The 13,795-nt window shown below is 32.8% G+C and overlaps 1 protein-coding gene and 1 long non-coding RNA gene across 4 annotated transcripts in view; one reads left to right on the top strand and one right to left on the bottom strand.

Moving 5' to 3' along the window:
• Positions 1–13,795, bottom strand: part of LOC107148546 — a 143,747-nt gene that overhangs the window by 35,859 nt on the left and 94,093 nt on the right. The gene's annotated exons all lie outside the window — the stretch shown is intronic.
• Syt10 (synaptotagmin 10) overlaps positions 1–13,795 on the top strand; it is a 59,488-nt gene that overhangs the window by 22,943 nt on the left and 22,750 nt on the right. The window contains exon 3 of the mRNA XM_015493224.2: positions 7,714–8,281. Within this exon, the coding sequence (XP_015348710.1) occupies positions 7,714–8,281 (568 nt within the window). The remainder of the gene's footprint in view (positions 1–7,713; positions 8,282–13,795) is intronic.

Raw genomic sequence — 13,795 nt, 5'->3', positions numbered from 1 at the left:
CAGTTACACCCTAGTCATTATTTAGTGTCTTACTATTGAGCTCCAAATGTTTAACAAACCAAATCCTAAATTCTCAGAGAACAAGGGTGTGTAACCTACTTTTATCCTTTCCTAATCCCAGCACTGTGTAGGTGCATAATAAGTACCAAGTGAATGCTTTTGATTCATCTATCATCACTGTGCTTCATTTTGCTCTTCACCAGGTGGTGAGATAACTGTGCTCATATTAAAAGGAGGTTAATGAGGGTATACTCACAGGGAAGTGTATGAGACCCAATGTTCTGTGCATTCATTATGGTATAAAGATGAAGTGAATCGTCAGTGGCAAAATAATTTGTTGAGAATGAGGAATTATAAAGGTTTGACACTGTTAGAGAGGATTCTAACTACCTGCTGCAAATAATTAGGTAATGTAATGGGAGACCCAATGGAACATGAACAAAAGCAGGAAAATATACATAGAAAATAAAATCTCTGACTCATGTGTTCTGACAGATTTACAACATTTACAATTAGCTATGGTTAATTAGAAAAGTAGTTCTTAAAATGATCACACACAATGCCAGAAAGAATACTCAGTATACCTCATTATAAGGAAAATGAAGAATTATGTAAAAAGAAATCAATGGGATTCCATAGTTTTCTTTACTATAAAGGAGTTAAAAAAATTCTCTTGAAAGAAACCAAAACTTGAAATTGTTCATTCCAGTCCACTATGAGGAATGGAAAACAAGTTGCTTCACAAAGACAGAGTTTAAGAGGTTGGAATCTAGTTAGGAAATCAAGAAAAGCAATGCTTGCCAAAGCGACCCAAGTTCTTTCTCCTTGAAACAGATATTCACAAAGCATGCTTTCCAGTAACTTGACATGGCCCAACAATTTCCTTTATGGAAGATGTGGATCTGATGTACACACTCTCTTGTTCTCTGAAAAGGGTAGCCCTTAGAACCAAAGTCAGACCTTTACTAAATATATTCAAACTTGAAGAGTTTGTTTTCTGGCACTGATAAATATTATTTTTCTACAGAAGCACTAATTGTAAGTTGATTGGTGTTTCTTCTTTATAATGCAAATAATTTGGGGAAAGTTTGATGTTATTAGACACAAGTTTAGGGTAAACTATTTTCATAAACATGCATTTCCTTAGTTCCAACACATGTTTATGATGAACGCATAAAAAATACTTAGTCTTAATAACACTTAATAATACTTAATCTCTGCCATTATAAAAGCCATACTCTAGAAAAAGATTTGGAGAATGGAAGACATATATGAAAATGCATAGGTTTAAATAGAAAGGGAAGAGTTAAATTGGACAGTGAATGTACTGTCCTCAACTCTAACCAGGAGTTTTGCTGTGAATGTTAGAGAAACAGGAGTACAGAGAGAGGAAGTAGGGTGAATGGAGGATTTCTTTAAGACCCTCTTATACCTCAACTAGGATAACCTTTCCAATTTGCCAGAACCTTCTATCACCACACTGTACTCTCTAATTCCTTACTATTATTTTTTTCCTCTACTTGGTTTCAGTTCTGCAGTAAATCATTAGAGCCACTGTCTTGTATGCATCAACAATTCCCAGTTGCACCCTATTTCTTATTTGCACAGTAAAACCACAGCCCTGAGTGAATTCAACTCTGTCATCTCTACATGTTCAAGTGAATATGACTGGAATAAAACAAAAAGCAACTCTCACTGATCCACTTTAAATCTGTGACCACATTCCTCACACAGGTACTCATGCTACACAGCAATCCATTTTTCCTCTCAATCTTACACGCTATTTCACAACTTCTCATCTTCTTCAAACTTCTGCCACATTCATCCTCATACTCTGTTTCAATTAATGAGTTTATTTCCAATTTCAGTAAGAAAAATGGAGAAAGCATAAAACTTCCACAGATTCTTACCATCTTGTCAATTCTTTTACCAGCATCTATAGATATGTATTTGCTTGATTGATACTAATGATCAAGGCTTTGATCTAAAGCTAAAGCCACCACACTTGTGTGCCAGAGCTCATTTTTCTTCACATCACTGTTAGTTATTCTCCTCTCTGATTCCTGCATTATTAACTCTATTTGATCAGTACCATCAGAATAAGAACATCCTGTTATTTCTTCTATCTAAAAAGAACCTGGGAAGGTGGGAGGTGTTGATCAGAGAGAGGCAGAGGCATGCATAAAACTGGAGTTGTGGAGAGCTTGCAGTTAATGATAAGGATGAAACCTGGTAGTAAGGGAAGAGGATAACATCAGTGGAGGAGAAGAATTCATAGAATTTAGAGGCCGAGCAGTTTAAAGAAACATATACATTGCAAGGATTTAGAGCAGAAGCACCATCAAAAAGAGTGTTAGTGAGCCAGGAGACTAAAGTAGTGACTTTAAAATGATCAATGTGGATATCAATGAATGACTAAAAATAAGTGATAATAATGGGGAAGTGATTCATTGATGATGCTTCAGCTGAAAGTGGTGGTTGAAGGGAGAATGGTGTGAAAGTGATAATGGGGGACAGGGGACCAGTGGTATAGGGCTGTGGAAAAAACAATAGCCACAACAAGATAGAGCTCTGGAGGATTGGTAATCACCATCTCCTTTTCTTGGGGAAAAGGCCAAGTTGCTTCTAAGCAATACATTGAAAAGAATAGTCAGGGAAGAGGTAAACTAATTTTAAAAAATTCATTGTGGCATTTTATATAACTTAGTCTGCCATGATATACACAGTTCCTTTCATGATATAAGCTCAGATATTTGTGTGATGAAGGAATTGCTCTTGTCCTTGTCTCAGATCAAATGGAAGGGAAGAAGAAACAAAAGATGAAAACTCTGTTTATCAGAAACTTGATTTAGTCTATTTGAACTTCCTTATCCATAAAATGGGGCTATAATTTTAAATATATTATAATTTCCAATGCTAATTTCATTAATCAGAGACAAGAATCTCTTTTAAACATATTTGAGAACCAAATAGAATGCTGCTAAAGAAATTTTTACTTTTCCTCTTCGATTTCTCAAAAAAAAAATCAGGTTAACTTACTAGATGATAAAGACGATGTAAATAAGAACAAGAGGATATCAGTTCCCACTTTGAGAAAAGAGACTTACTTTAAGAAACAAGTTGGGGAGTAATCTAGGGCATGCTCACACAGGAACAACTTTGTATGTGCCATCCTTGCATCCCCAAATAGGAAGATAAAATTTGAGCTTGTCAAAACTAGAGAGTTCATTATGGCATTTGAATTTCAGTTCCTTGTGTCCTGAATTTTAATGATAATAATTAATATCAATACAAAGGATTACAGTTTTCAAAGTTCTCTATAACTTCATTTTACTTTCACAACAACTATGAAAGGACTGTTTTGCAGAAGAAGAAAATTAAGCTCAAGCCAAGTGAAATGACCCTCCCTGCACAGAGCAGCTGAAGCTACACTGCAGTCAGATTCCAATTCAGCACTCTCCCCACTGTTTGGATGGTACTCTGCTAGATCTGAGGGATGAGAATGGGATTAGTAACAGTCAAATGGCTTGCACTTCCACCAGTTGGATATTTGTGTGAGCCACTAATCACTGTCATTCTAAAAAAGAAAAAGAAAAAAAAAAAAGAAGAAGAAAAAAAGATCTGTGTTGTCATGGCAATAGTTTAACATTGTAATAATTAAAGCTTTTCTTAACTGACTAGCTAAACTGTGACTTAGAATATACACTATTTACCCTGTAATTAGGACAATGGTTTACAAGAACAAAAATGTTACTATGTTTTTGACTCCTGTTAGAAGAGGCTTTGATTTCTTTTAGAAGAGGATTTACAGCCTGAAAAAATCATATTCAGGGCATAAAGAAGACATTTCTGATCTTTGAGGGAAGGATAGAAGATTTAAGTTTTATTACATTGAAGAGTATGAGTGTGAACTAGGGAATAAATCCATAAGAAATAAGAATCAGAATCTCATTGCATGGGTAAAAGTGATTTTAACAGAAATATTTGATTACTCAATAAAATATCTCAAATATTTTAGGAACATTGCACAAACCAGATTAGAATAGATCAGTTTAGTACCTCACAATATATTGTTATTATTATTTTCATGTATTCTCTTTGACCATTTTCCTAAGTCCAGTGTAGGCTACTGATCCTATAGATACCTGTGCAGATTTCAAGGTCAAATTACATTTCATGGCATGCCTAGTAAATGAAAATGGGATACATCTAAGGAAACAGCACTTCAAAATTTTAAGTTGGTAAAAAAAAAAAAAACTTTGCTTATATACTTGGTTATAGAAACTAAAATATTGAATTTTAAGTTCAGTATGATTTTAATTAATAGAATTAGTAGCTAATTCTCTCATTTGAGGTAAAGTAGTCCTAGTGTATCTCTCTGTATACAAACAATTTTTTAGTTTAGTCAAATTTTAACTTGACCATTTTTAACATATAATATAGTATAAATTGTAAACACATTTTCCTTTGACCCTACTTCAAAATATGTCAATTTTTTATAAGATGTACCACAACAGTAAACGTTATAAGAATGTTTTACATAATGTCTAATTATAATTTAACTTACAAATTGAACATTTTTGTTCCCTTTCAATTCTTGGTAACTAGTCAAGGAAGTGAAAAACATCTCTAAAAATACATCTCAAGCTATTTCAACCAAATAAACTTTGGATCTGATTGGATTATATAAGTATGTTATAAATAATGTTTAAGTGAAAAAGTTATATAAAAGCATATATAAATAATTTTTCAATATCTCATGTGATTACTTAGTAGAATGACTAATTCCTGAAATAATGTAATTAGGCAGCATAACTAGGAATATGATAGTAGAGCATGGAGGTCACGGGTGTGGCCACTAGGCCCAGGCTCCCTCAGTCAGATTTTAATTTGAGCACCAGCCTAGCTGTGCTACTTTGAATAAATTATGCCTCTGTGCCCCGGGTCCTCACATGTAAATTAGAGAACACTATAGTATGTACTTCATAGGGTTACAGGAGGATCAACTGAGTTGATAAGAATTTAAGCTTGTACCTGCCAAATCATAAGTACTCATTGTTAGTCTTTACTAGAAAAACCTAAAGAGCAAGGATGCATTTTAATTTTTAACTGTGAAAAAATCTGATAGTTTATTTATTAATTTTTTCCTGTCTTTTATTATTCTCCTTTGATATTATCCTAATTATCACTGGATATTATTTTCTCTCATTCTGTTTCTTGTATTCTTCAGCACATGATCTGATGCTGGATGTAATATCATTTTTTCTGTAAGTCTTTTCATCCACATAATTGCAATAGCAATCTGCAAGTTCCTTATTCCAGGTAAAGCCAAGCAGGATGTTGGAGATCTTTTGAAAATGCTACAGTATATTTTCACGTTTGCCTCTGGCACTGTTCTGCCACTATACCAGTCTTAATATGTAGCCCAATTTACGGTATATGTACTGAATTGTAATTCCTTTAATTTTTTTGAGAAATCTGTGACTAATACAAATAACAGACAAAGAGTTGTTCATACTCTCACAACTCATTTTGGTTTATCTTTATCTGTATAAGAGGAACTATAGAGAAAGGCTAAATAAGTTGAAGTACAGCTCTAAAATTTTTTTATGGAGTTGTTTCAATAACTTCATCATTTCAGTTCAGTTGCAGATAATAAGAAAATATAAGAGAATGAAATTGGCAACACCTCAGACTATATTTCTGATTTTAACAAATCCCATTTTGGTAATACCATGGATATTTAAACCTATAAAATTATCAAAGAACCAAAGAATGACAGAATCACACAACCATTCAGGGTTATACAACCTCTAACAGTTTAGCACCTCACTTGAGGCAAAAATCCTTTTCTTCATCATCTAATCTCCGTTTTAATTATCCCAGTGTGGAGAAGTTCATTACTTCATCATGTTGGATAGCTCTAGATATTTTAAAATGTTTCCTTTTATGAAGCTGAAGTTTGCCTACCTACGGCTTCCATAAATCCCTATTGTCATGAAAGTTCTTCAGGCATTAGCAGACAGTTAGCATTAATTCTATCTTTGCCCTTAGCCCCTATTTTTTTCCTCTCCTTTTTAGGTTCAACATCCTTGTTTTTTGATGTTCACTAAGTTTTTAATTCCTAGTTAGGAAATCAATGTGCATGTATGAATCAATGATTTAAATATCCATTAAGCAATGTCCTGAGTATCAGTGTTATAAAGGTGTGGAACTCGACTCAATAGACAACAGAAGTGAATAGAGGATTTTGAAGTGAGTTACCTGAGAGTATGCTGAAGACTACTGGAGAAAGCAAGGATATGGTGATGAGGATTTGGACTGAGCAGAAATGGAAAGGGAATGGGATGGATAAATATATGAGATCAACAGATTTAGAAAACTGAATAAATCTCATGGATGAAGGGAAGGTGATTCAAAGCACATTGCATGTTTCCAAGTATGAGTGACTCATAAAAATGTTAGTGCTATTAGTGATTTTAAAAGAGAAAACTGGTTTCAGAGAAAAAGGGAGAAATAGATGAGTTTGCTTGAGTTTAGGTAGAATTAATACATCCGTTTAGAAATATTCATTGGATTTCTAAATTGGAAGACTTAGAGATATAGGATTTAAAATTATTGTAGCTAGGAAATATCTGTGGAACTATCAGATTCAAGACAACAATTATAGTCTAAGAACAGATGATTAGTCTGATGGACAGACCAAGGAGAGACAAGAAAAAAGACCTTGGACTAAGTCTGGAGGAGACAAATGGATTAGTATAGCTTATTCTGTAAGTTATGGTGTTAAGAGAAGCAGGTCTTAAGGCAGATCACATTTAGAAGACATTAGTAAGCTTACGTATTAAATAGTCTGGAAATTTTGACAAGAAGAATAGTAATAGTGATTAAGAAAATTCAGTTAGAATTTTTAAAACTGTTATTTTGACCCCAAATTCTAGAGTTCTACTTTTATTGTTTCCTTAGAGCTTCTAAAGCCAATCTATGTTGAAAAAAGGAAAATGTACTCAGTTTGTCTGTCACAACATTATATTCTTTGTAAAAGTAAATATACAATTATTTATTTTATGTATTAGAAATAACATATGAGGACATGTGAATCTATATATATTTAATACTGTAACAACTAAAACATGAAATTTATGAGACCCAAACATCCACATGGAAATAAAACAGTCATATGAATACTTTATCTGTATGAAGTTTACACTAGATACACCCAGGTGATTGACAGCATATTTTTGTGCAATATTGAATTTTGTTGGTAATCACATTTCTTTATGCGCTTATTATTATTCAAAGTACCAAATTCAAAGCCTCATAAAATGTATATCTGTGAGTTTCAGGTGTTTCTAGAACTTGAGGAGGCTTCTTCTTGAATATTGCATATATCACTTTTCAAATGTATTTATGCATGTGTGTGTGTGTTGGTGTGTGTGTCTATTTAAACATATATATACATATACATATGTGTGTATATAATATATATATATCATATGAATTTAATTAAATATATATATCATATGAATTTAATTCTTATTTAGGAAATCAATGTGCATGTATGAATCAATGATTTAAATATTCATTAATTAAATTCATATGATATATATACATATATATATAAATATATCTTGGTGAGGAGAGTTTATGTACCTTTTTATAATATGGTCATTAATTTGATCTGCCTAAATGATATGTTTTGTGTGTGTACAGCCACAATTCCTTCAGGAGACATCTACCAAGGCAAATGCAAGTGTCCAGTGTTGATTACAGTATGGGCACTGAACCTGTTTTACAAAGAGGAGAAACAACCACCAGCATTGGGAGGATAAAACCAGAGCTGTACAAACAGAAGTCAGTTGACTCCGAGGGCAACAGAAAAGAAGATGTCAAAACCTGTGGGAAACTTAACTTTACCCTGCAGTATGATTATGAAAATGAACTTCTAGTTGTCAAAATTATCAAAGCCCTAGATCTTCCTGCTAAAGACTTCACAGGAACATCTGACCCTTATGTGAAGATGTATCTTCTTCCGGATAGGAAAAAGAAATTTCAGACCCGTGTACACAGAAAGACTTTAAATCCTCTGTTTGATGAAACTTTTCAATTTCCAGTAGCATATGATCAACTAAGCAACCGAAAACTCCATTTCAGTGTATATGATTTTGACAGATTTTCTAGACATGACATGATTGGCGAGGTGATTCTTGATAACTTGTTTGAAGTCTCTGATCTCTCCAGGGAAGCCACAGTCTGGAAAGATATTCATTGTGCTACCACAGTAAGTAATAATTTCACCATTATATTGTTGTTGTTTTTTACCTACAGGAGATGAATTATTACCTAGATTATTAGGATGAATTCTACAGAATTCTAGAATTTAGATCCTAAGAACCTGCAAAGGTAGGATTTGTTTATATTGTCATCATCATCGTCATCATCACCATTATCATCATCATCATAACTTGGGTACCTAACATAATACAAATAAAATTAGTTATTGTGTAAATATCTAATTAGCCCTTTATAAATTACCAAAATTAGCAGACTTTTCTCTTATAAAATATTTATATGTAACTTACCATCAGCACCTAATTTCCTCATGTTTAATATTGAATTTCATTATTTAATGTGATTTTGTGCATCAGATCAAAACTGAAAATGTACTATGATATTATTCAGTTTGATCAAACACAATCCATTACTTCAGAAGCCTTCATGGAATTCATATGATTACAGCAGATGAAATACAGAATGATCAAGAAGTGGTCACACTATAATACTACTTTTTCATTATGAAATTCTTTTTCCAATGATAAAGTAATATTAATTTTGTTACTGAAAATTTTGAAAACAGTCAAAATGCATAGCATAAAATTAAGACAATAAACAATACTACCAATTATATAAATATTTTGGTATACTTCTTTCCAATTTTTGCTATGTATAAGTTAACATAATTAAATCATACTGTTAAGGTTTTTCAGCATAATTATCTTTCATATTGAATCTGTTTTAATGCATGTTTTAAATATATAATCCATTTTATTATTGTTAGATGTTTAATTTAGGCATAAATTTTTATACTAAAATTATAGTTTTTCATATCTGTTTTTTTATTTGACTTTGTCTATGATAGATTCTAGAAGTGGAATTAAAGAACTGGTTTCTTAGGTTAGATTGCTAGATAGTTTTTGGTTTATTAGTTTTAAAATGAGATCATTTGGCTTCTTCCCAGGTAGTCTATGTATTTTTAAATTTTTACCAAAATTAATAACCTTAAAATATTGCAGTTTTGAATAGAGAGGTATTACTAAGAAAAAGAAAGAATAATTTTCCAATTAAAAATAGTTCCTTTTGGACTAGGGTTGTAGCTCAACAGTAAGCACTTACCTGGCATGTGTGAGACACTGGATTTGATCCTTAGCACCACATAAAAATAAATAAAATTTTAAAATAGTTCCTTTTTGGGGCTGGGTTGTGGTTCAGTGGAGAGCACTTGCTTAGCATGTGTGAAGCACTGGGTTCAATTCTCAGCACCACATAAAAAATACATAAATAAAATAAAGGTATTGTGTCCATCTACAACTAAAACAAAAATTGCTTTTTAAAAAATAGTCCCCTTTTGTGTTTTGTCCGCTGATAGGTATTTTGATAATTGCAGTCAGTATTTGGGTTGATTGTGCTATTATTATGAATTATGTAGATAAAGTAATTTAAAAGTTTATCCTGCCAATTTAATACTGTATTACATCATGTTAGTTTTTATTTCATGGTCTCCATTGTAATATTGATTAGGAAACAAAGAAAGAATTTTGAAACTGAATCATATTTCAAAGGCACTCTGGAGTTCTTTTGATTTCACATTAGTTTTTCACTTTCTTGCTTGAATTCCTACAGGGAAAATATAGTGAGCAGTGCTTTTTACAGCTTTTAAAAACATGACAGCTTCTAGAATTCTACAGATGCAGATTGTAATTAGTTGTTATTTCTTTGACTCTTTTATTATTCCTTTGATTATTTTAACAAATAAGTTCTGAGTGCCTACTCTGTTTTGGCATGCTGTAAGTATTAAAGATGCAACAACACATTTCTGTAAAAACAAATTTTTGAGGCGTGTTCTTTTCATACAATCAGGTTCAGAGATAGGTAATCAGCAAATGAAGTCTAAAATTATTGTAATTTTCTAGGAGATTGGTAGTAAATCTTAAAATTTTTTTAAATCATCAGCTTCTGTATCCCAAATTGGTTCTCAGATGAAGGTATTTCTTTTGAGTAAGAAAATAATTTGTGTGTAAAAAATTAATTTTCATGTAGGGATCATCTTACTATATATCACAACTGTAGCAAGCCAATTACTTCTATATCAACATGGAAATATCCCTAACAAAAGGAATTATCACAAGGAAAAGCAGTGTATATCAAATACCACTATTTCTGTGATCAGAAAGTAAACTACATATTCAGTTACACGTACAAAAAACATATCTATGTAAAGACACCCATTAATTAAATAATAAACTGGCAAATGTGGTAAAACTGGAGGAAGGAATATAGAAAGGGAATGACTTGCAACTTACTGCCTTATGTATTTTTCTTTTAATTTTTTAACCATATTGTTCAAATGTTTAATTAGCTCTTGAAAAATTTGATCACTATAGAGACTAATGTATTTTGAATACTTAAATGTAGTTTTCCTTACACTCAAGAAACCATTGAAAGTATAAGAAAATGAGGAAAAGATTTCCCTTTTTTCGACAGAATCAACTTCATTTTGCATATTTATTTATTTACTCATCTATGCAGTAAGCATTTTTTCACAACATTGTTCTGGATACTTAAAAATTCTCACAAGAAAGTAAGGTTCATGTGCACACCACATTGACCTAGTTTACAGGTATGAAATGTTTGAACCCATTATTTTCTAACTTAGCATCTGTCAAGTATTATTTGTAAAAGCAGGCCTTGACATAACAATATAAGAAATTGTGCTTATTGCACCAACCATTCAGAGTACTAAATGTTCTGATGAGTATTGAAGTAATGTATTTCATTACACGTTACTAAAGTTTTTTAAAATGTTTTAAATGTTTTTTTCTTATGTGTGCAATATATTTTTAATTTTACCCCCAATTATACTGGATCTATTACAGGATCAGAATAATATCTCCTCATATATTAAAACGTATATGAGTGTGTGTGTGTTTGTGTGTGTGTGTGTTTGCATATGTATAGGTTTTTTGCATTTCATCATTAATTAGAAAAAGTTATAACTATGGAATAGTGTGTTAGCTAATAACATTTTAGAATGTGGCAAAATTCCAATCCCATTATAAGAAAAAGTGTTGTAGATGTCAGGGTAGCAGAGAATGGACATTTTGGTCAGGGGCTGTCTGCATCTCCTGAGATGTAGCAGGCAGTACTGTAGCCACAGGTCTGCAGGTCCATAGGTCGGGACAGCTGGCCCACCCCACATCTGTTCCTCTTTGAGCAGACCTAGTTTGTTCTGTGTGTCATTTCTGTAGTAAACCTAACCCTAGAGTGCTATGGATTACACATTTGCTTATGGAATAACAATTAATTGATTACAGATTGACTCAAATGACACAAGTTTTGTGAACCTATCTTTAAGATCTTTGAGTCATCTTGTAAGAACTGACAGGAAGCATGTCTGTTGAAGTATAAAAATGAATTAAATTTAAGTCAAGCCTCAAATTATAGGATCTATCATAGATGATCACAAACATATGAGAGTTCTCAAAGCATGATTCTTCCTAGTCTAACACCTGCCCAATTCAGGCACACTTGAAAAGAATTCTGAATCACGAATATTTAATAATTCATAAATCACCACTGTTTGTTACATTATTTTTTACATTAGATCACATTATGTACATTTATAGAAAAAGGTTTCATTGTCTGTTGAGATTATTCTGACCATCCTTGAATTTCATGGGAAAGGTTGCAGGTAAATTGGCTATAAAACAGCCCAATGCTTCTGTTAGTTTTTTATTAACAGTTTAAACAGAGGTTTTCTGTAATAGTAATTACAGAGTTCTGTTTCACAAAACAAATATTCAAAGTTAATGCAAATATGAAATTTAAATTTGTACCACTAGTGTTAAACTCAATTCATCATGGATGCCACACTTTTTAGACAAACAGAATTATTGCATTAACTTCCCTGCCTCTACCTATAGTTTGGGAAGGTAGTCACAGGGATAATGGGGAAGCTACATGGCAATTATAATCTTCACAAGTAAAATGATGTAGAAATTAAATCTGGAAATTATGTAGGTGCAATGAATTTAAGGAAAATAATCATCTTGCTTTTTAAACAATCTCAAATATTATCACTAAAATATGTTTGTAGCCATTCCTTAAGCAACTACATTGGCTACCCATTTCTGAATGATACCCTTTCACAATGAGTCAGAGTCAGAGAGAGAAAATTCCAGGTAAGCTCATCTAGCTCCTTATAGGCCATGGAAGGAGCTTCAGTATTTACTTACTCTAAGTAACATATAAGACCATTGTTGGGTTTTGTTCAGAGAGGAGCCATAGTCTCATTTAGTCTCATCAATAAGATCTCTGACTACTACTATGTGGAGAATAAACTTTGAGAGGCATATATGGTAGCATTTATAAATCAATTTGAGATAGATACTAGAATAATGAAACCAAGTTTATTCAATCCAGGTGTCCAGTTACAGCAATACTTAAGGGATTCCTTTAGTTAGGAATGGTTTTGTAAATTATTTAAATAATTTTACAAAGATGCTTGGAGAGCTGTATATGGTTTATTGAATGATTTACTATGCCCCTATCTATAAATGGTGATTAAAATTTAAGTGAGTCTCTAATTCCTTTCACCAAGAAGCTTATGAAATCTCTCAACCAGTATATGCTGAAAGAGTTCTTACTAAATGTGTATCTTTTTATTTTCCAAATAACTCTTGTCCCAGTATCTGTGGTGGGCTATTCCCTCTTTGCTTCATTACACAGGTAGTGAGACCTAATTTGCTAAATCAAGGAAAAGTTGTTTCAAGGTCCCAGTTCTACCTCTCTAACCTGAATGCTTCGTGGCTGCTGGTAGCTAATGTCCATGTCTGTGTTGGGTAAGAGCTTAACAATCTTGGCAGAGTTATTTCCCACTTGGATGAGAAACTGAAAATGAGTTTCCACTGAGCAGAAACATGGGCACTCTTAAATAGCATCCCTGGCAACTATAGTTCTGCGTTGTTATCATTAATCATGCAATACCCAGTAGGCTTTGTGACTACCCCACCCTGAACACTGCCAACTTCTCTGCCCTGCTTTTGCCTGACTTAGGCTAAAGACTTCATATGGAAAAACAAAAGACCCAGAATAGCAAAAGCAATTCTAAGCAGGAAGTGTGAATCTGGAGGCATAGCGATACCAGATTTCAAACTGTACTACAGAGCAATAGTAACAAAAACAGCATGGTACTGGTACCAAAACAGGCAGGTGGACCAATGGTACAGAATAGAGGACACAGAGACCAATCCACAAAATTACAACTTTCTTATATTTGATAAAGGCGCTAAAAGCATGCAATGGAGAAAGGATAGCATCTTCAATAAATGGTGCTGGGAAAACTGGAAATCCATATGCAACAAAATGAAGCTGAACCCCTTTCTCTCGCTATGCACAAAAGTTAATTCAAAATGGATCAAGGAGCTAGATATCAAATCAGAGACTCTGCACCTGATAGAAGAAAAAGTTGGCTCCGATCTACACATTGTGGGGTTGGGCTCCAAATTCCTTAATAGGA

Source organism: Marmota marmota, unplaced genomic scaffold (genome assembly GCF_001458135.2).
Source record: "Marmota marmota marmota unplaced genomic scaffold, marMar, whole genome shotgun sequence".
NCBI classification, from domain to species: Eukaryota; Metazoa; Chordata; class Mammalia; order Rodentia; family Sciuridae; genus Marmota; species Marmota marmota.
Note: the sequence above shows the minus strand (reverse complement) of the source record. Positions and strands in the feature narration are given on the sequence as shown.